General features: G+C 35.0%; 1 protein-coding gene across 9 annotated transcripts in view; it reads right to left on the bottom strand.

The window, feature by feature from the left end:
* Positions 1-24,323: 24,323 nt before the first annotated feature.
* LOC145970077 (uncharacterized) overlaps positions 24,324-26,477 on the bottom strand; it is a 104,145-nt gene continuing 101,991 nt past the window's right edge. For all 9 annotated transcript variants that reach the window (XM_083096585.1, XM_083096579.1, XM_083096564.1 and 6 more), the window contains one exon: positions 24,324-26,378. In XM_083096585.1, the coding sequence (XP_082952711.1) occupies positions 25,836-26,378 (543 nt within the window). In that variant the 3' untranslated portion in view covers positions 24,324-25,835. The remainder of the gene's footprint in view (positions 26,379-26,477) is intronic.

The raw sequence follows: 26,477 nt of genomic DNA, 5'->3' as shown, positions 1-26,477 counted from the left end.
CTCGCGTAGATACGCGCGCGTACGTGCTGGTGAAAAGTTTATCGTAGAGAGAGAGAACCGTGACGATTAAAGCGTCGGAAGTTTCGCGACGCTTGGGTAGAAATTTTTCCATAAAAAAAAAAAATAATCTTCCTTTTTCACAATTTGTGTTATAAGAGTTATATCGTGATTTGTAAAAATAAAATTAAACATTAATATTCACTTAAGACTATTGTTCTTATATTTAAAGGATAAAAAAATATCTCTGCTTTCACAGAATTTACATTTTATTATTTTTCAATTTAATAATTCACATAATTGCGGATAGCGGATTTAATCAATTGAATGGATTGTTACCAATATGAGTTGGTTAATGGATCAATTTGCACACTCAACAATTGGTACACTTTTAAAAATTTCTAATGTGTTCGCGAAAGAACAGAAAAAAACTATTGGTCAAAGACTAATCTTTCCATGAAGATACGTATTTTCTCAAATAGCTGGGACGAATCCAATTTCTTCAATGACTATGTAATCGCGGACCGAATGGGACGGCTCTAAGGCGGAAAAATAAGTCGACAGTTTAACGATCGCGGACGCTTTATTTAAAAAATACGAGAGCCATTTCGCCATGTACGTAAAGGCCAGAGAGGAACTAACCTACCCAGCCAAGATATCATGAATGTCAAGAAAATATATTATCTGGCTAAAGGAAATGTTTGTAATAGGCTATATAAAATTGCGCTTTTTTTTCGTTATTATTTCAACATAAAGAATGCGAACAACTGTTGCCTAAAATTTGCTCAATTTGAGATTGGACATCATTTTCGGCTGAAAATAAAGTTTATGATGTGTAGATTATGAATATAAGTTTCTAGATGAGCCGAATTATCATTTCAGAAAAAGTAACCGGTAAAATAAGTGGTTTCTATAAGGATAAAAATTAAAATTTTTATAAGAATGAGAATTAGTTGAAACTCGGTTCATCTGAAAACTTGCATATTCATTATCTACGCTTTATAAACTTTATTTTAAGCCACAAATGATGTCGAATCTGGAATTGGAAAATTTTGGACAATGGTCATTTGTATGCACACTTTAGAATTATAATATCCGAAATGTAATAGAAAAATATTAAACTATACATATATTATATTCTGTATTAAATAACAAACTTTTTCAATGGCTTTAACAAAGTTAGCTTTTGTACAAACGCAAGAGAGAGTATCATAAATTCAAATGAATTTCCAAAATTTAATGCACTCAATAATTGATATTAAAAAAAATTATGATATTCGTATAAAGCACGATTATAAATAAGAAAAATAGTGGTTTTACGAGTATTCATTATTTATAGAAATCCTCGTGTAATACCGAATAGTTCGAATAGTTACGTTCGAATATTATCGATAGATATGTATATCCGCGAGATGTGACCACGCAAACGCACGTTCAAATTTATCGAAGCTTTGTTGGCTCGGTGTATCGTTCGCTCGCTTTTTTATTCACGTCGCAGAGCAGAGGGACGCGTTTTCTACGTGTAATACAGCAACGATACTTTTCAGTTCTGAAAAAATAATGCTTTTATTACACGGGAGACAGGCGACATTTGCGATCAATTGGTCGTGCAAAGCGAAAATCGTGAAATGTATTTGCAGCGAGAACCTCGCGCGCTCGCATTAGATTGTAAATATATAAAACATTTGATACATTATTATGAAACTTTTTTATTTTATCTATATTTTATTTCTATATTATATTTGTACACATGTGTATATATATTTTATAATATACTTTTAAAAGAATATGTTTTATTCGAATATTTAATATTTAAATATTTGGAATATTTAATAATTTTACATAATTTTATTCTTGTTTTCTCTTGCTGCTGTTATTTGTGTACGATTTTTTTGTATGTACAAACTATTCAAGTATAAATAACATGTCATATGCAGAGTATAAGTATCCTAATTAAATATATGCGCAAATTAAAAATATCTTATCCCGATATATTTTACGTAGAAAAGCGATAACTTTATTTTGGTCAATCAACTTTAAACTGTAATTAAAGTCGTTTCATTGCCAGCGAATCAGATTGCATCGACAAGATTAAGATTCAAGTATTTTTTTCAATCCATCCTACGTGACCCATATCGTGCTCCCCTCTTGACGCTAATGGAACTCGTCGGACTGCCCGGAAATACAAATTGCTTCTTGATTGTTAAATGTAATCCTGCAGCGATTTATTAATCAGTCGGAGAACATTCGTTGAATTCAGCGCAACGACCTTAATATTCTAATCTTTGCTCTCGCTGATTTTATACCAAGCGTTATTTGCTCGTTTACAGCGGCGCATTCGGTCGACCGATAAACGGTTTGACGTTTCTGTGAGCGCGCGTCTAATCAAAGTGCGTGTCCGCTCGCGCTCCGACATCGGCGCGAATATTCGGAACCGATTATGGTGGTTAGCTTAATTGCATCGACGTAATTTCTCGACTGGCTTGCGGGCTAGGGGCTCGCCGGTTTTGGGGTTGGCATTAACGTATGCTACTCGAAACGGGCCGACGCGGCGGTTGTCGATCCGTTCGATAATCAGCGCAATATATAGCGGCGCACACGTACAGGTGCGCTTGGTCGAGATGCAAACGAGAGCGATTGGTTGAAAAATGTTGCGTAAATGGACGATTGATCGGTAAAGTGTCTATTTGACAACTATCAATTCGAACGTAAGCGCTTTAAAGTATTATCATCATGGGTGATTTTAATATACATTTTAAAAGGATACGCGTGCAAATAATCACCTTTTTTTTAGGAATCTGAAAAATTAGGAATTATGCAATTGTTATTATTTTATTAATTTGCATATAATTACACTTGCTTCAATAAAAGAAAAAAATTAGATGACTGTAATATATGGCATAATATGGTATAATAATTATTTTTCGTTGAGACAAAAATGATTGTAGGCATACGTTATATACAATGAGTATCGCTATTGTATAAGATGGAATTTTTACAAAGTGAAATCTAAATGTTTGATAAATTTTATAAACCATTTTGGAGGAATTATTATATTAATCTCATGTTTTCGGTGTTTGTTCGAACACATAAGCCATAAATACGCGATTTGTCCACGACTGTGTTAGCTTCCGATTCACAAATTTCTCGATATTATCGCGTGGTAAGTCGACACTGTTCTGCGAGCGCATCGAGGTGCGAACTTTGACCGTTAATATCATCTTCGGTTCAGAGGTAACTTTGGAGTTTGGTCTTTTGAGCAATAACCGATCTCACGGGTGCAGGATAATTTCCGCGCAAGCTTCCGACGTAATTGAACCAGCGTTTCAGTAATTGAACCTCGGCTGTGCAACTAAAAGCCAGTTAATAATCGCCGCTTTAACGAAGAGACGTGTCCTCTTTACGTGGCACGAGAGATTATAGACTCGACGGACAACCAAGGGAGGCTGCAAGCGAGTGTCGACGTCAAATCGCTTCCTAGCCGCATACAAAATTGCATTAACGGGGCTGCGCGAAGTGAAATAAAATCTCGCGTTGTGATCTTGCGCGTTCACGGCTGAAATAAAAGAATATATTTCGATGGCACAAGAGAGTAGGTCACCGATGAGGTCGGCCATGTGCGGCTTACGCAATAAATTGCGCTTTAATCCGCTCGCGTCGCTCAATAAATCGCGACCCTTCCAAATTACTTTTCCAATTAACAGCCGCGTTTTATGTTGCATTTGTCGATAATCAATCTTTCGTATATCTGTGTATCTCCTCTCTGCGTTCGTCGCAGCGGAATGTGTTCGCGTGTTGACGTGCCCATCGGTACGACAGGCTTTGCTCATCGAGTGTGTTTGGTCGTGTGCATCTCCGATGCATGTTCCGATTGCTTGCTCCGCAAACCAGCTACGTACCTATGTGCGTTGAAATACCGGATGGACCGATTGTTTACGATGCCGCACGCGCGCGTTCGCATTTAATAATTATATGTTCCTTAATTCATTTCGCGAAAATAATGCAATAATTATGCATTCAAATATCTCGCAATTACTTTCCATCGAGGACAATGAGAGAGTCGTAATTTCTTATTCCATTTATTTCGTATCTAAAATTGAATATCCGATAATCACATCGCTATATAAAAGGAACATTTTAATTCACGAACAATGAGCGCGTATCTCAGTATTTCATTCCGATCCTCGTTCACTTTGATATTAATTAATCATAGGATTTGATCAATCACGCTGCTCCGATAATCTGATGCGTGTTCTCCGAATACAAAGACGTTCCTAGAGAAATGGCTTTGTGACGATGGAGAGCATGCCAACGCGCTTCTTGAGAGAACACTGCCATTGAAATACCGTGATCTGTCTTTCTTCTCCGCGCATCATCCAAGAAGCTACAGAATTTAGATGGGAAAGCCGAAGCAACTGATACTCTATTTTGCATGCTGCGCGATGCGATCTTACTGCAATACTTTGTAGAAAATGTTGCATGCATCAGATTTCAACGCAGAATCGATCTTCACAAAGATTCCTTCTGCCCTCATCCGATGCATCAATCGCTGTGTTACTTTTAGTTTAAATTGATCTAGCGTTTATTTACTCATTTTTCTGAAATAAAAGATACAAATAGGCATTATAAATGAAATAACATAAAATCTTGTGATTGATAAAAATAGAAAAGACGGAAAGAGAATTTATAAATCAAATATGATGCTTTTTTGCGAAATTTATATCTAAAAGAAATATCTAAAAATATCTACGAGTTTATTTTCCTTTAAATGAAATATGTTCTATAAAAAATCTTACGGATAAGATTGTGTAAATTAAGAAAAACTATTCTATTTCAATATTAATAAAAACAGCCCGAGAAAAAATAGATTTATGTAATTATATAAGATCATATATAAATATATATGAATATAATAATTGGTCATATAAAATTTGATCCGAAATTTGGCGCAATATGATCATATATTTATATAACCATATTTGGCTAGATCTCATTATCAGATGTAAATCTATATTATCGATTATGAAGAGATCTGATAATGTATGCTGTATTATATGATTATACAGGGTGGACCATTTTAACCTTTAATGGAGAATAACTCGAAAACCAAGTCCGGGAGAGAAAAATGTTTCAGACAAAAGTTGTTTGGTTTCGAGGGGGCCATAAGACGGTATCATTGGTTTGACCTTGAAGAGTTATTTGAAGGTCACATGAAGGTCACCTTCAATTTCTTAAATGGAACCTACTATTTGTCATTACATATTCTTGTAGCTTATCTCGAGAGCTTTCCAAAACACTATAATTAACTTTTTGAGTTATGAGGCTTGAAATAATTTCTTAATTTTACATAAACCGTAAAATATCTTGTAAAATATTCATTTTTCGATTATCTTACCTTAATACTTTTACGTACAAAATAATGAGAGGAATCAACTGGTGTAAAGAAAACACATAGTTGTTTTGAAGAAAAAATATGTAATTTGCAATTAACAATTCCATATGTTTTCTTAAAAACAATTATGTGTTTTCTTTACACCAATTGATTCCTCTCATTATTTTGTACATAAAAGTATTAAGGTAAGATAATCGAAAAATGAATATTTTACAAGATATTTTACGGTTTATGTAAAATTAAGAAATTATTTCAAGCATCATAACTCAAAAAGTACTTAACGAAAAGGTACTTAATTATAGTGTTTTGGAAAGCTCTCGAGATAAGCTACAAGAATATGCAATGACAAATAGTAGGTTCCATTTAAGAAATTGAAGGTGACCTTCATGTGACCTTCAAATAACTCTTCAAGGTCAAACCAATGATACCATCTTATGGCCCTCTCGAAACCAAACAACTTTTGTCTGAAACATTTTTCTCTCCCGGGCTTGGTTTTCGAGTTATTCTCCATTAAAGGTTAAAATGGTCCACCCTGTATATAATAATATTTGAAATTTGGCATAATATGATTTTATCTTTATGTAATCATATTTAGCTAGATCTAATTATATATCAGAAAACAGATCGAATATAATCATATAAATATAAAATCATATCGCGCCAATTTTCAGATATTATATGTAATCATATAAAATTATATACGTCATCTTTTTGCATCTAATTATGCATATTTATATCTGAACATATTATACCCATTTTTTCTCGGAAGTAATAATAATAATGTAGTAATAATAAGATTGCATCGCTAAACCTCGTTCTTCTTTATAATTACGATAGAAAAATTGTCAGCTCCGAAGATATTCCTTCGTTCTATCGATTTTACGTTCATTTTTCGTTCTCATACGGATATAATATGCGAACCATAAGAAAGTACGGTAGTATAGCAGAGCAAATGAGACGTTAACCGCTTTGCGCAGGTGTGTCCTTTCCAATATCCTTTTTCGCAGTGCTTGTTGGCGATCCACGTTCGAGCGCCCGGATGTTCTTTAAATATCGGCCGGATACTCAGAGGTGAATTACGATTTACTTTGGCAAACGGCAGAGCGCCGAACGTATGCTAAGGTAAAGGAAATGCGCACAAGGATGGCGTAGAATCGGGCTTACACGGTACGTAAGGCGATTTCTTAGACGCTCGTCCCGCAATATAAGTACCTATAATGCTCCGAAACGCGGAGCAAGCGAAACCATCTCATCGTTTATTCGCTATCGCCGCCTATAAACAACAGTCTTAACTGGTTACTGGAAGATTGCGAGGCCACTTTAAAAATACTAATAACGATGTCGATCTAAGCGAATTCCGCGTATCCTCAAGATCGCGGATTAACTCTAATAGCATTCGCGTAACGTTACGTTCGGTGCATTACCGTAGTTCATGCAATGTATTACCGTGCCGGTTGGAATACGTAAAGTTCGAGCATCGATCGGCTTTATTTGCGTATAGCTTCACCGAAATGTTCGAAGAGAAATAATCGAGGAGTGAGTGAAAGACTTTCTTGTCTTATCGAAAATAATTCTTAATGTAAACGATTAAAATGTTTGCCTCTGCTTGTATTTCTGCCATCTAGGTTCTTGACTATTGTTTGTTCTCGACTACTTTAAGTACTATCTGCTGGCAGAGAGGAGGAAGCTAAGGTACACAGACGGACGACAGAAACAACTTTTCGCCAGGTTAACGGATGTTGCTGTTCGGAAGTCAAGATGTTAGAAGGATGCAAGAGAGGTTGTGATGGTAGATGATCCAGCTTAAGGTGTATTTTCTAGACAACGTACACGGAAGAAAATTACTATCTTTTCTTTTGCATATTGCATAATTGAATTAAGATGTAAAATATGTGCAGAGATGATAACTCGCGTTAGTTTTAAAAGATTGAAGTGCAAGAATACGGTTGCGATCAATTTACTCGATAAATTTTTACATTCTATCATATTTTTATCCGTTCGAACGTTTGTCTGTCGGTTAAATTGACCATGAAAATTGTGAAAAAACTCGCCGGGTTAGATCTAAGTTTCTAGAAAATGCAGGAGAAAGCAGAATTGGGAAAACGAAAAATAGGATCCGCGGATTACTAACAATAAGATAGCTGCGTGATAAAGATGAAACTTTTTTCCGTCGGTGTGTACGAGCTGCATCTTCGTGGAGCGTGTCTCTACATTAAGATCCAGGTTTAAAAGAAGCTTTGAATATACAAGCGTTATGGATAAAAAGCAATGTAAAAACAGTAATACCAACATAAAAGATCGCAGCTAACAATGATTCAAGTTAAATTGCAAAAACACGTAATGGTATTTCGTATACTACCGTATTACGGATAATTCGCGGAGAATTTATATGCGAATTTTTTCAGAAATTCCCATGAAAAAATAGCGCTAAACTATATTTACTTCAATATCATACATACATATATATATATATATATATATATATATATACATATATGCAAGATATATACAATCAAGCCATGTCCAAAGCGTGTGTCCTCGGTTCGCCGCGTTTGCTTTCATCTATAGATTCTTTGATAAATTTGACGTCCACTTTTCCCTAGCGAATTCAATTAAAGCCACCTTCTCACGTATAGGTTTTATAAAAAATTTTTCTGAATTTACAAAAAATCCTTTGTCTCGCTAATTGTTTTTGTCTTGCATCTCTCTATCGCTTCATCTATTGTAAAACTGTGGGATCAAATTTTGCGACAATTCAATTTTTACTTTTATATACTTTTATGTTCCTGTCCAAGATAAGCGTAAAATTTTATGCTTCTGTCTGTAGATTTTTATTTCTCGTTTTTTCTTCAGCGAAATTTATATAATATATAGCCGGAAAAATTGTAGGAGAACTTTTTATAGGTTAAATGACGCGTATTTAATTCCAAAAAAGGATTAATAATCAAATCAAAATTGATCATTCGTGAAACCATAAGCGAGTTTGTGCTTCTCTTCGCGATGCTTAGAGCCGATTTCTCTGAGTAATTCAATCTCGGTAATGAGAAACTGGTTGAGAGGATCGAAAATTGATTCTCTCCTGCATCGCGTATTGCTTCGCGATGATGTTTCATAGCGCATAGCATCGGTTTCGGTCTTCTCTCGTCGATAAACCCTATCAGATGCAGGTGATGAAAGCTCGGTCCAGTTCGCGCCGTTCATCTCGTCGCGTTGCGATCCCACGACGATTCGCATGCGTGTATACACAACACACCCGCACGCACACAACAAGAACGCGTCATAAATTCGGCTGGACCGCGACAGCGTTCGCCGCTAGTAATTAACCGTTCGTTGACTGTCAGTTCTTCTCTGACTGGATACGGGATTGGATCGATATGTCTCCTCGATAGGTTCGCGCTCGAAGAAACTGGATGGCGAACGCAACGCACGAAGAGAGCGGCAGAGATGCGTCGATTGATGGGATTGATCATTGCGAGATTAGCGAGTGACGAATCGTTATTTGTTCCCGCCGAGCTCTCGGCAGAGTGAGGCGCGTTTATATTCAGTCTGCCGATAATTAATTCCTCTCGAAGGTGAGCCTGACTAATCGTCTGGTTTTAGAGGCAGACAGCTTTCCCGAGACAGCTCGATCGTTGTAGCTGCTTGAGGGCATGTTTCGAGAATGCTTGCAGATTCTAGATTCGAAGAATCCGATTAATGCCGCGCATAACGATAAATATCGTCGTGAATCAATATGATTTATCGCCTTGTATTCCGCAATTCATTAAACTATCATCCCCCGATGTAATTTATGCGTAGCAACCGATAGCTTCAAGTACTGAATGAATACATCTAAGAGAGTACGAATGTGTGTGTGAATCAGATTTATATTCAAAATTAATTAAAACAATAAATTATAAATATTTTTTTCGCGTTGTATTTTTTCTCTTTATTTTCTCTTCTCTTTGCAGTTTTCACTGATAGATAAAAGCATTCTTTATATAAATATTTTTTTTATTTGCTCATGATCCAGTCTTCAACTAATTAATTAAAGTGTTTTAAAATCAATAGCTTCTAATTCTAATGATAATATGTGATAAATATGACAAGTGATACAGACACACGTGCGCACACACACGAAAATATATGCATGATATATGTAGCATGTTTCGAATTTATTTGACAGATCGTCTGACGGATAAGTGCAACCACAAATTTGAAATTCTAAATATTGCACCAGAGAGACCAGTATGTGTGCAATCGATCATTCGTAACAAGTTTTCTGCTGGGATATATCCTATTTGAAATGCTTTTACAACACTCTGCATATCTCTATTGCAATACGTAATCGTATTGCAAATCGTAACTGCGTAGTATGAGAGAAGCAATCTCAATGCCATATATCCCAAGAGATATTGCATCACTATTAATATTTCATGCGAAAATGCTTTATAACTCACACGTTTTAACATAATAAAAATCAAAAGGCACATTAGAAATAAACTTTAATAAGGAATTTAAAAGTGTTACCGGATGTTTTCGCATATTGATCCATAAATAATTATCGATCGCAAATTTTTGCCACTTCATATAATTCACGCTTATTAATTAATAATAAGAAGTTGTGTAAAAAATATGATGCACGATGGCGCAATCGAATATTGGCGAGGACGTACGTGAAAAGTGGCCGCAATTTACGCGAATAGTTCGAAGGGAGGGAAAAAGCGCACTAAAAAAAAAAAAAAAAAATTCTTATCCGATATTCAATTTTCAGGCGGCCACAGAGTGTCGACGTCAGCTCTTATTTGCCGAAGTTGTAATGTAAAGCACCCAATATTTGCCGGATGCGTCGGCGCCTGTTTCTACTCGGTGGCGAAGAATATCGCGCCAGTGCTGGGTAAAAATAAAGCGGTACCGAGCGGGGCAAACCCCGTTATTGGAGGAGCGATAGGACGGTGTACATAACGAAATTGTTGCTTCCCGGTTCCCTGCGCGAGATGCGAGGGAGAATCAGGGTAGCGCGGAGAGAATCGAGGGTGAAAAAGAGAAAAAGCGCGCGAAAATTACACGACAGTAGTGGTTCGTGCAGATGTGGCGAGGATGCCGATGTATTAACGCCGTCGGTCGATCGGCTTTTTCCACCTGATAAAGTTTAACCAATTAACGTCCGCCGATTAAGTCGCTTTGCGGCCACGGAGGCCGCATCGGGGAAAGACGATCGAGAGATCCGACTTATTTGTACACATCTGCTGGCGGGATCGGGAATTGGCTCGGATTTATCGAACGGCGCGGGGGCGAAACGTCGATGAAGGGAAATGGAGAAACGTCGCGCCGTTTGTAACCGCTTGTGGCTTTATTTACTACGGGCTTGTTTAGCGAAGCGTAGTTATAGCTATTGGAATATATTATCATCTGTGAATACGCGACATGCTAGTTAGGTAGGTACGTATGTCAATAATGTTTAGTATGCGACTTGCTTAAAATGCACGAGGACATGGTGCGTTATGAATTTTCCCGGGATTGCAGAATATCGCGAATGGTATGTTACCGCACCGTTATATTGCCAGCCTTGTAATATATGTAATATTGTTATTTTGATCTTTTATTATTTTGATTTTTTGTTATTTTGATCTTTTATTTTGTAATCGATTAGACGCACGCATACATTTTTTAATTGAATCGATGAATATTGATTAAAGCAATGACAAGATTTCATTGAAGATCAGTAAAAATATTTCACTGATTTTTAGTGAAAACATTTACATTTTGCTCCTTTTCCAACTATATTCTTCCCTTTATTCAGTCATCTTTGTTAAAGTTTGTGTACAATTATGTGGAGAATAAGAACTTGTGCTATCTTACAGCCTCGAAGTTAAATACACCAAAATTCCTCCTTCTCCCAAGTCCTTCGCAGTTAGGAACTATTTACGTCTCCATTTTTGCTAAAGTAAAATCATCTCTGTTTTCGACAAGAAATATTACCGTGCACTCTTGGCTGAATACTTCATGCCGTATTGTATATTTCCGTAAAAAAATTCTCTATTCTTTAGGCAGATGAGTTTTAACTTGATCATTGAAATAAGAGACAGAGAAATATACAATTTGCAATAATTTTAACTATAATGCACATAGTGCTACAAATGTATTTAATTTGTTAATATGTGCATTTATCACAATTAAAATGTTGAATATCGTACCAATATAATACGTAGACTATAATATACGTTTATATTTGGAACAACTATCGTCACAGGGAGACATTATTGAGACATGAAATGTTTCATGTACAATCAGTTCTCTCCTGCGATGAAATTTTGCAATATATGCCTTTATTATATTTCTAGTCGAGCACAGTCGATCAATTTGTTTGAATCTCGGCAGTACATTCGGCAATACATTGCCGTTTTGCTCCGGATTTTGAAATTCCATCAGTTACTCGCTCCGACCTTCGACATTCCTAGCACTAGCGTAGAAGCCAGGTGGAAACGAGTTTACGACGAATGGGATAGAAAAGAGCAGACATGTTGGAATCGATAGAAATATTTATGCCAGAAATTTTCGTTGGAATAACGGCCTGGTTCTCGCGTTTATATAAATTTGGCCCTCGGTCTCTCGGTGTCTCAGGTCTTTTCGTTGCGGAGTTTCCGGTGCTGTGCTACGAAAAAAGCCCGTGAAAGGTCGAGTTCGGCGATAAACTTATGCATTTTCTTACACTTTTCTTTCTTTACCGACCGCATTGTTTTTGCTATCTTACGTCCTACCCTCGGCTCGCTATCGACCACGAGTCTCGAGGGCATTCATAAATAAATATTAAATCTTCAGCAAACTACAGTTTTACAAATATGAAAGCATAATTTTGAAATTAAAATGCATATATATAATTGAAATATGGATATTATATAACGTATTCCAAATGGACTGCGCACTGTAGAGAATTTATGGTACGAAATATTTCGTTCACAAGCTACACAAATGTCAAGTCGCGCGTCAGTTTGAAAGTCTGCAGTTTGTCTCGAAAGAAAACTCAGACTTCATGCTCCGTGGAAAAGCCGCGAATGTCAGGTTCTCATTTAGGTATTCGTTTTGAAGTCTTCGCGAAGTTGGCCGGCACTCGAGGATCTAAGACACCTAATTTTGAAACTTCTCGCGTTACTTATGGCCGTCTGCCCATGTAATTTGTCGACCTGCTGCAGAAAATTTATGAACAAAGCTCAGCTCTCAAATAACGAACTCTCGGCGCATCCACGTTAGTCATGTGTTTCGTCTCTTTATTAATTCCCTTAATTTAACTCCTCTTGAATGTCGTTATTCTTCATGGCACGTATTCAAAGAAACGTATCTCTCTTTATTGTCCGAAATTTTTTAACCGTATCTAAGATATTACTGTATATAATTTCCAGTTTCTAACAAGACTACGCAAGACTATAAAGAGTACATCATGATGATATATGGAAGATCATATCGAGTGAATGAAATGTATATTTGTGTCGAGTTACAATTGAACAGATGATTATCAATATTCAATAATATTTAAACGATAAATTTGATACGATATGATTGTGTACTGTATTAATTTTATCATAATATTGTATGTATCTAGTATCTTTGCATTTGTATTAATCTAGTCGAATTATTAATTATGCGAGAAACTAGCCTTCGGAACATAATTATTATCAAAATTATTGATCTTGTATTTTGCTGCAATAATTTTCTTTTTTTACTCTTTTTTTATAGATTACCTTCTTGCGGATATATTGCCCTATTTTTACTATTTTTACTATTATTTTATAGTTAAATATTTAATTATAATTTGTTAAATGATAAACCAACAAAGAACACACGAGTCTTTACTGTTTAATTACACGAATATTCAAACAGTATTCAAAATACAAGTGTCTAATTAATTTAAATGTTGCCATAAAGCTCGATCATTTAGTTTCTAGGCGTGAGGAGAGAACACAAGGTAAGTACAGGCGCACCGAAACGGTCGGATAATCCTCCGCGATCTCTGTCATAGTTCTGTCTGACTTGTTAGCCTTATGAGAAGACGAGATTTACTTTGTTTCATCACATTTTGTCGGCAATTTTGGTAGTAACATTACCGTTGAGCCTCGTTATAATTTTGGCGTGGCGTATTCCAGCCACCATGTTATCGCGCCATATCGAGGTATTAAGGTAATGAGGGTTCTCCCTTTGCCAGTATTCGTACATTCGATATACGCAAGATCACGTTAAAATGCAATTTTCCATTTCGAGATAATGATTCGATGCACGATAAGGATCTGAGAGATTATAAAATAAAATTTCTTGACTGAAAATCATAGGTGCGTTCCTGTGCCGTTCTATAAAATTACGTATAGTATAAGCAATTAGAAAGTTACATATGTACACAGTAAAAAATAAAATGTTAATCATAACATTTTTCACGTGTCCCAGAAAGTCCACTCTAAATTTTAAGTTAAAATAACTCATTCGTCGTATGTTACTTATTGACAAACTAAAAATGTCAAATAATTGACACAATACTTTACATTTATTTTTGTTATTGTGACTTTAAGTATAATGTAAAAATAACATAGAAATTAATTAAAAATAAATTAAAATTGAAAAAATAGTTACAATAACTCATAAGAATTGTTGTAGGACATTAACATATAATAGTAATTATTTTAACTTAAATTATTTGTAATAGAAACATTTGATTTTAGTAAATTTGATTATTTTGTATGTCAAAGTTCAAGATTATTTCAAGATTTACTTTAACTTTTCTTAAAATGTTAAACTGACTTTGAGACATGTTGATTGTTTAAAATGATTATGTTAAAAATACTCAAAATAATATTCCATTTCTAAGAGACATATACAAAGTGTTATGTTATGAAGTTGATATAAATGTAACACATGAAAATGTTATAAAAATAATAACATACAAGTTGTATGTTAATTTTACATTAAAATACTAATCAAAATGTGATAACAAGAAAATTTAACATATGGACGCACAATTTTTTACTGTGTATACATTAGTTATTCACGTAAACATATTTCTATTTCATGATTGCATCACATATATAGAGATGTACAAAATTTTGTTCGCCTGCTAAATAACAATAGAAACAGTCATATTTGCAAATTCTCGCATTATGATCGATTTTGTTCAAATATTACACAATACCGATGCGTAGTATTGTGCGTCTGTTTAGATTAGCATGATACATCGTGTAATACGAGAATGGCAGTCATTATATAAACATTACGCGATGATTGATTGAAATCAGCAAATTTAACTGTATCGGGTGTGTATCAAATGATTTGGCGCTATTTTTCCTTCCGTTATATGTTATCGGCGATCACGATTAATATTTCTCCGCAGAAATACCCTCTTCACATCTCACTGTAACTTTTCTCGTTGCGTTACTTTTCGGCAACGGAAATACGCGCGCTCGAGGAGTAAACTGGAGAGATATTTTCACAGGCGAAACGCACCGGCAGGCATTTACGATCAAGAAACGAAACAGGCATGTGTCGTTTTACGTAATCTCACGACAGTGAGATTCGCTTTGTGCGAGGCACAAAGCCACCGGCGCCATTTCGCCGAATGCCCGACTTTGTATGCATGTCTATTTCCCGAATACGTCGTTACGGAGCCGGAAACGTTTGTTCGAGGCTCATTGAATTTCCCGTATTTGCGAAGTTTTGTATACGCGATGCTGAAAGTAGAGTATCGACGAATGTTTCGTTTAAATGTGTTTAGTTTCCGATAACCACACGTTGGAGACACCCATATACGCGTTATTGTAAGTAAATATGCGAATATACGCTTGAATGCAATTTCATATGAAGATAAATAAATCGTATTGTTGATTGTGTGACCAAAAAATAATGCAAGAAGATAAAACTAAATATAAAAGTGTCAAAAAATTTTTCTAAATCATATATTGATAGGAGGAAGAGACTTTATTTTTCTTATTTATTTTTTAACTCAATATTATAATATTAATATGCATAGTGTTGATTTTATAATTGCCAAGATATTTAGCAGGAACTAAGATTCTTCAGCCCTGAAGAATCACGAAATTATATCTGATCCTATAAAATTTAATTGATAATTATCCTATTGAGATACGCTGAATATATTTTTTAATATATGCATCATGACAAATTATCGACATAATAAAGCTAATGATAAAGCAATTAATAGAATTAATAAAGCTGATTTTTATAATTTCATTTCGTATGCGTGAATTCCAGAAGATTGGAGGAGAAAAGATTAGATTTGGAAAGAAGAGGTGAAGCCACGGTGCTCGTTATAATATCACCGGATAATCTTATATCCATTTTATACTAATCGATCCCTATCATTCTAGGATCTAAAAGTTAAAATCTAAGAATTAGAATTGAGATTCAAGGAAAATGCTGAGCTCCATAATCGTATCTCGAAATTGCTTCGCGCGCTTCTCAGAGATTCTTTGGGAAGAACATTTACTTAGATCGTGCAAAAAATGCTTCTAATCGCACACTTGTTTAATTTTTTACCTATTTATTTCGCTACATGTTGTCTCCTTTTTTGCTTTAACAGATATCAACATACATACGTAGATATATAGACTGACGTAAAAACATACCGTAAAACATTACGACGGTAATGATTGAATGGCACATTGACGTACCCTTTTATAAATGAAACAGAATGGAGACGGGTTGCACGAATATCACTCGTAAATTGTCAAAGCACGATCGCAGCTGCTGTCGAGGCAAAAGTTGCGAGAAAGAAAAGTCCGTCAATCGATCGTGCTTCATTGTACGAAGCTCCGACCATTTTTCTCCGCGGAGAAAACTGGGACAAGAGATTCGAGTTTTAGATACTACTCCGGGGGCGTCTCATAAGCGTCTGTGTAGTTCGCATCGTACGCTGCCGACGCCCACGCGTCTAACAAAAAGTTCCTGATAAAATTCATATATTCCTCACAACACCGAGGAAAATATATGCATATTGTGACTGACTTCCGCGCTCGCGCGCGTGGCGATATATATAAAGAACTTTTCGCTTTTTTTTCGATGATTTTGCGACATTCTTTCGTGTATCTTCCGTTTCAGTTTCCATCAACTAGCGAATCGCATACGCATATATTTTTGCGCAATCACTCTCATTCAAATCAGCATTTCAACGAAAATTATCGGTATTGACATCGCACGGAGAGATGCGTATTTTTGGAATGTCCGTGTCGCGCTTATGAAAATGGATTAAATGTACTCCATGCACACGTGAAATTATTCGCTCTCCATGCTGATGATTTCATTGTTGTATATCGCAAATACTTGCGAAAGCGACGAATAGGATTATAATAAAGAATATTTCGTTCGGTTTAATAACGATGAAATTTTTTAAAATTTTTTATTTGTTTTCACGCTTGCTCAATTTTATTTTAAAGATCGATATATTGGATAGAAGCTTTATTCATGTCTTAACAATATAATTAAAATGTCGGTAATAAATCGTTAATATTAAATAAATTGAATTTATTTTGCATGCCTATCTTTGATAAAATGCATTTTCATTTATGAATGTCCAAGAAATCCAAATGTGCAATATATAAATATTATTGTGGAATCGGAATTATTAAATCGATGCTTTTATAAACATGTGAGAGATGTAACGCTAAAATGTATTTCATTATTATAATAACCGGATACGTCGACATGCGTCTGGTAAATATGCATGCCTACAAATCGGCAAAGAGAAAGAAACTGATAAACTCGCATATATGAATTGTATTTCACACTAGCTAGTGATAATGGAGATTTTGAAAGCTTCGCCGACGAAATTACGATGGCCGAAAATGTTATTATGCGCTTTGAATATGCACTGCTGGTAATGCGGTGTCCCTTTTCGCTCTCGTTGTCGAAATAAGCCGGTCTGGTGATATATTAGTACCGCATAATGGAGTTACTGGTAATGAATGGCCACGTAGTACGCCTCATTTTTGTTGGTTTTCGTGGTGAATGCAGTCACTGTGACATATACGAAAATGTCAATCACCTATGTAAATTGTACAAACGGGACCGTCGCATGTGCTGTACGTTAAATTACAGTCGGTGTATTGTCACGAGTCATTACTAAAATGTTAGGTGAGAATTTGTATCAAAATTATAAATAGAAATTTTAAATATATATGTATTAGAAAAAGGAATAATATAATATTTAGATTGTAAGATCCTATTTTTGTAGTTTTATAAATTAATGTAGATTATATAGATGATTTATATATTGTTAGTTCCTTCTCTTAATTTAATTAATTTAATTATTTAATTTTTATTATTTTAATTTTTTTAATTATTTAATTTTTATTATTTTAATTTTATTAATTAATATTATCCTAAACTTATATATTAATATTATTTTTATCTTTAATCCTACTGATATATACAATTTATATATATCCTTTTTAATATATCCTTTAAATTTCAGCTGTGAAGTTTGTCGCTATAAAGTATCAACGACTATTTAATTCACGATGCGTAATGGTAATGCACGAGTTCAAAGTGGTTTGAGTGTCGGCATAAATTTCACTTCGGAAAATATTTGATCTTCCGTACGCTGCGCGCGTCTGCTGCGCGAAGCGAACTCATTTTCCGACATATAGCGAATAAATATTAATTATCTGTTATCGGACAAGCCATGGTGCGCTGGCTCATTCGATTTTATGAAAATAATATATGCCGGATTAATTTGCATTGGCAATGCGTGCTCACGCGCGCTATGTTGGAGATCACGCGGCTATAGTTTCTAATAAATTAAAATATGTATTTGAGCAACTAATCACTCGCTATTTATCTCTCCAGCCATATTAGTTTTTCGATATTATCCTTTCGTATAATATTTTCTATAATTCTTCTTTTCCATTATTTTAGATATTCTATTAATTACGTTATATTTATATCGTGTTTGAAATTTATTTATTGAATCAATATTATTGCGTTACACATTAATATATCTTGCAATACACATTATTGAAATTTTTTAAATATTATACATGTGTAATAAATATTAGGTATATAGTATATATATTTATAGGATCTATAAATACATGCGTCCCTTGTAAAGATTTAGCATAATGTAAAAGAGTAACAGAAATACAATTCGAGAATAAAGGATCGAAGGACATTATACGTATTATGCGCGTTCAAAAAATTATAATCATGCCATTTTTCAAGAATAAGTTCTGCTCAAATAGCTCGCTTTCGCACCGTTATTCCGATAGAATAATTTTATGGCATTATTCGTTTGGTGCATTCACGATTGCATGTTTGCGCCGATTTCTTGATGATAAGTTAGATTTATGTGGAACAGATTGTTACTTCTCGCCAAACGAGTGCTCTCAATGAGCATCTTCCTCCTAATCCCCGTTTCTCGTTTCAACGACCACTTTGCTCGTCCCCCGGGTATCGGATGAAGAGAATGAAATCATTTCAAATCAAATTACAGCATGTGCTTGGGCATTTAAAGCGTTTTTGATCATTCCTCATTCAGAATCGCGGCGCAGACATTTTCCGATGTGAGAGAGGAATGGGCAAGAAAATGTAATCGAGGGAACGTATCGCCGATCGATATATCGTTGTGGAATTTTCTCGTAGAATAAAATCTGTGAAATCTTTATATTTTTATATACGAAGCAAACTCTTGTGCTTAAAAAGAAACATTAAACTTAAAGCAAACTAAATAAAACTATATATATATTTTGTAATTTAATTATTGTATAAATATATATGTAATTTAATTATTGTATAAATATATATTATATAATAATGGTAAAAATCGATATTTGAAATATTTTTATCGATCTCTTTATTTTCCATTACACATTGCGATAACAAATTTATATATATTATAATATTACCGGTCAACTGTTTAAAATGTAACTTTTATATTTAAATATAACATTCATATAGAAGATGGAACATGCAAGCAATATAAGTTGAAAATGTTGCTAATTAAATTATTCGAGTGTAAGAAACGTTCATTTAAGTTCTATAAAAGGAAACTTGGCAAGTGCTGTGAAACCTTTCTTTACGTCTCTGATTATTGTAGAAATTCTACTTGTTCCTTCGCTTTACACCTTTTGGATTCCATCATACTCATAAGAAAACTCTACATAAAAATATAAATGTTAACATTTCTAATCATAAAAAATTTTTTACAACAACATAGATTTAAGTTATGTAGAAAATAAGTTGTTCTACTAATTGGCAAAGCAAAAATTCCGACTATTTCAATTTATGCTTAGTAGAGAATATTCTAAGAATGCAATTTGTAGCTACTTGTATTGTGGGGATTTTTGCGGGAATACTTCGCAAGACAGTATACAGAGATACATTACAATTACCTTCTTTTTGCGCAATGCATTATACATGTACATATGTGTACATATACATGAGAGGAACAAAGTATTTTATTAATTTTGTATCGTTTCCCATAATTTTCTCTCGAACAAAACGCATTGTAGTTAATCGATAATATATACGATGCAAATACACGTTTTCTTTAATTATACGCTAAAAGTTTGTACTTACATTTACGCAAATTTACGCAGATGTACGTAAATTATATCCTATTTTCATTTTCGAGAAACGAATACAACGTTTTCGATCAACCTAAATACTTTTTCGTACAATTTTGAGAAAATTGATAACTAAATCGATATCATTTTGTGCAATCGTAATTAAATAATTACGATTAAATTTAAATAATTTTTATATACCTGATATTTTAATCATGAAAAAAGTTAAAAAATGTTAGCGAATAAAAAATTTCGTGAAATTATCGTAATATTTTTTGCTGTCTCTCTCTCAACGTGGAGAAATACTGGCACAATTAATGTCGATGCCATACGTGATGCAAGCGCGAATTCAAAACTATGATATCGGTCGGACGTTCGATCGATCGATATCGCTTTTTGACGCCGCCAGACATACGCTAATCCAACAATAATGCGGCGCTACGAACCTGTACAATCCGTCGCGTTTATCTCAATAAATATGGTTCTCTCGCTGTGTAGGCTGTCGCGAACAGACTGCGCCCATAGATAGTTATTTCTCTTCTCTAGATATTGCACCGTAAAATGGTGTACACTTACGTGTCGTAGTGAATTGGTTACTTGATAAATGTTTTTTACGGCCTGGAATGGTAGTTTTATACGAAGCTGCTGTATCAATTATTGTACCGTTATAAACGCTATCTCGCGCAATCAATCATTTTTTTCCCGTGAAAAAAAAATAAAAATAACTAAGGATAAAAATGTATATATTTCAAATAAAGGATGTATTTTTTTTTTATTTCTAATCAAGATGTTCTATGGCATTCTCTTCGAAGGCTTTTAATTCAATCCTAGAGCTATCAAAAAGACACATTCTGACGTTTCACATGTGAAACGCGACGCTCGAATGTCTGTCGCGTAATGCGCTATCATATATCCGCTTTCATTCAGCTGCCAACTGTTGCGACGAGAACCTCATACGGAAACATTTTCCGGGTGTACTATGTCAGGTGAAAAGTGGCGGGGAGAAATACGATCGAAGACGGACGGAGGCGTCAAGGGATAAAAACCAGGGGAAGAAGAAGAGAGAGAGAGAGAGAGAGAGAGAAAGAGAGGGGGAGGGGAAGATTTCATTGCATGCATAATTTCTCAGTCCACGACTGCGTCTTCCCGTTACAATGAGCCGCCTTGTTCGAGTGTATTACCTTCGTGTACGTGTGCAACGTGGGCAAGGGTGGCTGGGCTATATGGGAGCGCAGGCTTTCCTGCGAGGGTTGTATAGACCGGCTCTAATACAATTGCTCCTGCGTCAAGTTTTCCCAGTATAAGGTATAGGCTATGCCAACTACTAACCCTGCGTCATGATGCTCGTACCGGATCTCCGCGAGCCATTCTCCACCACGATATAGTTCCACGGTTCTAACGGCGCACCGCGTACCTTATTAATAGTTGCACTTGGAAACTGCAACGCCGTTGCACAGCGAAAGATTAACAATATGTGCGCGGGAGTTTCTGCCGCGCTCAGGCAGAAGAACCCTCGACCGCAGAGCTGTTTGTCATGAGGAGAGATGCTTCCGAAGCAAAACACCGCTGCCGTTCAGTTGTAAACTGACGTTCTGGTTCATTAACGCCCAATGTATTTTCGCGCCGCATATCGGTGAAGGAGCATTTGTTTTCAGACTCCGAGATATTATTTATCCGTTCTTGGAGTTATATCTATGTAATTTTTCTGGCCATTCCAAGAGATTTATAGAGTTACTATTTTCTCCATATATATTTACTTCTGGTTTTGTGTATGACATATTAATTGTAAGATATTGCTTGAAATAAATTATGTTAAATGGGATAAACAATATTAATAACGAGAACGATTTTCACTGAGTACTTATTATAAAATGCAGGAAGATATTTTAATATACATCGCAAAGAGTAAGTAGCCCATGCCGGGTCTAGTGAAAGAAAAGTAATTTTAGTAAAACATTGCTTATTATATGGTAAATGTCTCATAATAACTTGTTTAACTGTCATTTTTGTATAGCTTTAAAATATATCTGTTGCATCTATAACAATATTATTATTATTGCATTAAAAAATAAAAAAATAAAAAATAGAAAATATTATTTAGTTGTTATTTAATAAATCGCCCTTTGATTATTTCCATTACACGCTTTATTGTGAATTTTTAAATTATGTCGCAACCCGCTATTTGTTTCTTATTTCTTCGCGAAACGTATAACAATTATGTTGTTGGTGGACGTATTTATTCGATTTACTGTAAAATTTAGAATTTGCAATGAAATATTTCATAAGATGTTAAGTCATATATAAAACAAATCAGTAACAATGTTAAAAAAAAATTAATACACTTTCTATCAAACCAACATAACAAATGATTATTAAAGTGATATATCTCTCTACTTCCTTTAAAATCTGCGTATTTCTGTTATTTTTTAATTATAATCTCTACCGTCTGTTTTTTTAGAAGGAACTTTATCATGCATGTCTTTTTTAATTATGCTAGAACTCTGTTACATATCTTACATATTTTTCCTTAAAAAAGAGGAAGATAGAGATAAAGAAAAAATGTTATCATTGCAAAGGACTGATGCTAGTCTAAAAAGATTAAAACAGCACAAATTTTTATGCAAATTTTACGCCGGTGTAAAAGTGTTTACGCGCTGGGTTTCGTTGATGAGATCACGGAATATGATTATGAAATAAATGAAGCTCCGAGCGATCGTGTCCGCGGCACATACTTGCCGTTTTACATCGAGATAAATTATGGACACGCGACAGTTAGATGAAACTCCTGGAATTAATTAGGGTTCATAATATCGTCACTACTCTAGCATGCCTCTATAACACTTGACATATTGCATTGACTTTTCTCTGCTTCTTTTTGTTGTACTTTCATTAAATTTATTCAATGCAGTAATCTTATTTCAAGCTTCTCGCGATATTTTAATGCATTCAGCATCGACGTTGCTACGCAATTCCGATACGATTATACTTAATTAAGGAACATTGAAATTCTTAGTATTCCTTGCATATTTGTTATCTATTCGATATTTTTACTGAATATTTTAATAATTAAAAAAACTATATGCACTTTTTTGCATTTTTTAGCTAATATCTAACACACATTGTAGAAATTTTACTGAAAAAATGATGTAACTTTTTTTATTTCTTTTATACATTCCGATAATTTTCCTACGACGATGAGAATATTTCGTTTGTCGAAATAAAGAGAGCTGTTACTATTCACATATAAATTTAAAAGTTATTACAGAATGTAAGAGATTAAATTGACAATGGAATGGAAATAAAATATTAGGAAAAATATATATTTATACATCTACGTATATTTTTTAAATCTTTCGATAAAAATCTTTCGCGTGTATAACAATCTTTAAAATTCACTTACCTGTCACACGATATTTCTGCAAAACAGAAGTAAAGCAAACTTGCGTATTGAAGCGTGTATTATTAGAACAAGTATCTCCTTGTAATTTCTATAGCTTCTCCTCTGACATATCAGATCGGAACTGATTGACGCTTAGGGATAGACTCAAGTTAATTACGAAATCTACGTAAACTACGGGCGCGTTCTAAGTTGTCCGGTATAAGCTGCTATTATAATTAATTAATTAGTCGTATGAGATGACTTAACGGATTGCCGGAGATACGCTAGGAAATTCCATTTGACTAGAATGGCGGCTGAATCATAAACTAGATGCTTCGCGTATAGTTTTGGCACAAAGCGAATAAGTAATCGCGCAATAAAGATGATTAATGTATGAGAGATCATAAACGTAGAAAATATAGACTGCGCGTATCGAAAAAATGTTATGTCAAAATTTAAAAAAAACTTTAAGTTTATATTTTTTCTTTTATGTATATTATTAATTAATTTGTTTTGCATTAAAGATTTAGATTTTTATTACTAATTAATATCTAAATTATATAAATATTTATAATTATTTATATTATAAATATTTATTATTTTGTCTCATTTTATATCCTTTGCCTTTCTATTTAGAATGTTTAATCTTCCACGCTTTTCCTCCTTGGAGATTTGTATCCCCACTATAGATATAACGATTTGCATCTAATTAATTTGAAAAAAATAATGCTTTTAAGACATTACTTTCTTTTTTATTTTTAATCTTGGCTCAAATTGACAAAATAGGCGCACAATCTATATTTCCTACACGTTTATGCGAGAAATTAAAGATAATTTTTATAAAACAAATAAAATTCTTATTTTTGCTATTATCACTGTTTTCCCTGCGTCCTGGAAGTTTTCATTATAGGATGTGTTAATTGTTTCGTAGTAATTAGAAAACACTGAAATAAAAATTAATTACAACTAGTCGGTTTATTAATATAAGTTGAGGAAATTGTATGAACAACAATCGAAATTGATTTACAGCCTTACTTTTATTAACCGAAAGCCTAAACTATAATAAAGAATGCTAATATGTATATATATATCTTCTATCTATATACAATAAACCGATTTTTCACGATATTCGATACACAATTAACATTTGGCAACTTGGAATCGATTATTTCTTTCTTTTATTTTTGTTTGGCAGGAATCACACTTAGTCTTCCACAATTCAAGAATGTGCTTGTTCGAATGCCGCAAATCTGCCTCGTAACGTGATATTATCAAAATCGAAGAGGCTAAATTACAATCATTCGCAAAATCTTTTCTATCGCGATATTTTAAGGACGACGATGTGAGCTTTTTACGCAGATCGCGTATCTCCTTAATTACGTTAGTGCTGATCATTAGAACTATCGATACGAATAAGTGTAATATTGCTTACGCAGCACTATAAAGATGAACTTCATGAATACATACCTGTACCGTTATGCCGCGATGTCTTGCGTTATTTACAAACAAAAAAAAAGTCTCGCGCCATGTACGATACGAGTAGACGAGTCTCGGAATTATGCAGGAAATTTCAAACGTCTTAAAAAATCAGTCTTCTCGTACGAGAGATTCGAAGTTTCGAAGGGAGAGGGTTGATACGTCGTTGTTCGGTTTTCGGTAAAGCAGCGGAATTACTCGCCGCTGACAGCCGATTTTCATGATACGCGTCGTAAAAAAGATTTCTCTTCTCGTGAAGAATACTCTTCTTGGTGAAAAAAAATCTCTTGTCCAAGTTAATTTATCGCGCGCATTTGATTCTCTTGCAGGAGGAATCCTCGGAATTTTTACGTCTTACAGTTTTTTGGCACAAGCTTTTAAACGCGTTTAAGTCGCGCACCATCGCTTCTCGCCGATATATGATAAGATTAAGTCATTCGAAGATATTCTCGTAGTAGAAATCGCGCTGTTAATGAAAGCATTGTATCCACGGTTTTTTGGCACTTTGCTTTATCGCATTTCTCTCTTGGTATAATGATGAGCAGATAATCACGAGAACGGTAGTGTGGTTTGATGAGATAGTACAAAAATTCTTCTACATTGTTGACATATCGCTGTCGATTAAAAAATTTTTATCGATTGGCGTCGATTTGATCATTCGCTACAAAAAGTCGAACAGTATGCGTGTATCAGTGTCTTACCTAGATTACCAAATAAAAGAAATTACGTCGATCGATCGTCGTGACAGCCGGAATAAAGTTATCACGACATCATCACACACCATTCTACGATGTAACCGACGATTATATAATCGATGATTTCACATTTGATTACTCGAAACAATTCCGACGTAATATTTTAATTACGCGCAAATAGTTCGGAGGCCCAATCCACACGGCCGTCTCGTTTCTTGTCACATTTTCGACGACAATACGCAAATGTCATCTCTTTTCGACCCGCGCGATTATTAGCTATAGATACTGGTGCAAGTCGACATGGTTTTCATTTCAATGTCGTGTTGAGCGGTCTCTTTACGAGACTCCTTCGCCTTTTGCTACGAACCGAGAGACGGCGGTCCGATGTTGCTGATGAAGCTCGGACATGCGTTCTCCGCTCTGTCGCCGCTTTGCAAGGAGAAGTGCCTGTAGGACATGTATTCTGGCGGATTCGAGGACAACGGTTGATCTCGCTTGATCGTCGCGCGTTGCTTTTTCATCTTCATGTAACCCAGTACGGAAATTAGCACCACGAAGACGACGAAGCCCATGCAGCTGCCTACGATCAGGCCTAGCCGTCTCGTGAGGATATTCGCCAGACCGCCTCTATCGCTCACCGTACCATCGCCCACAACCGAATCGGGCGCGTCCAAAGTTCTGACCTCGGTGCATCGGCTCGTAGGTGAATTCACCATCACGGGCAGCGAGGATCCCTCGATCACGTCATCGTGCGAGGCGTTCCATTGCCAGGAACCGATGTCCTCTGGGATCGGCGTACCCCAACTGCCTAAGCCGAGTACGCAAATCAGGTAGCGCGTGTCAGACACCAACTTTGTCAATCTCACCGAGCGTGCCTTTGGATCCAGCAGCTTACCTCGTACCTGAAACGCCGGTAAAAACGGGCATCTCGTCATCAACATGCGCGATTTTTTATCCGCTGCCGGGCTTGAATAAATAAGAAACGGGCGTTCGCGAAATAA

Source organism: Camponotus vicinus, unplaced genomic scaffold (assembly GCF_025532165.1).
Source record: "Camponotus vicinus isolate PSW18456_S1 unplaced genomic scaffold, iyCamVici1.0 SCAF_1, whole genome shotgun sequence".
NCBI classification, from domain to species: domain Eukaryota; kingdom Metazoa; phylum Arthropoda; class Insecta; order Hymenoptera; family Formicidae; genus Camponotus; species Camponotus vicinus.
This window is presented reverse-complemented; position numbering and strand designations above follow the sequence as displayed.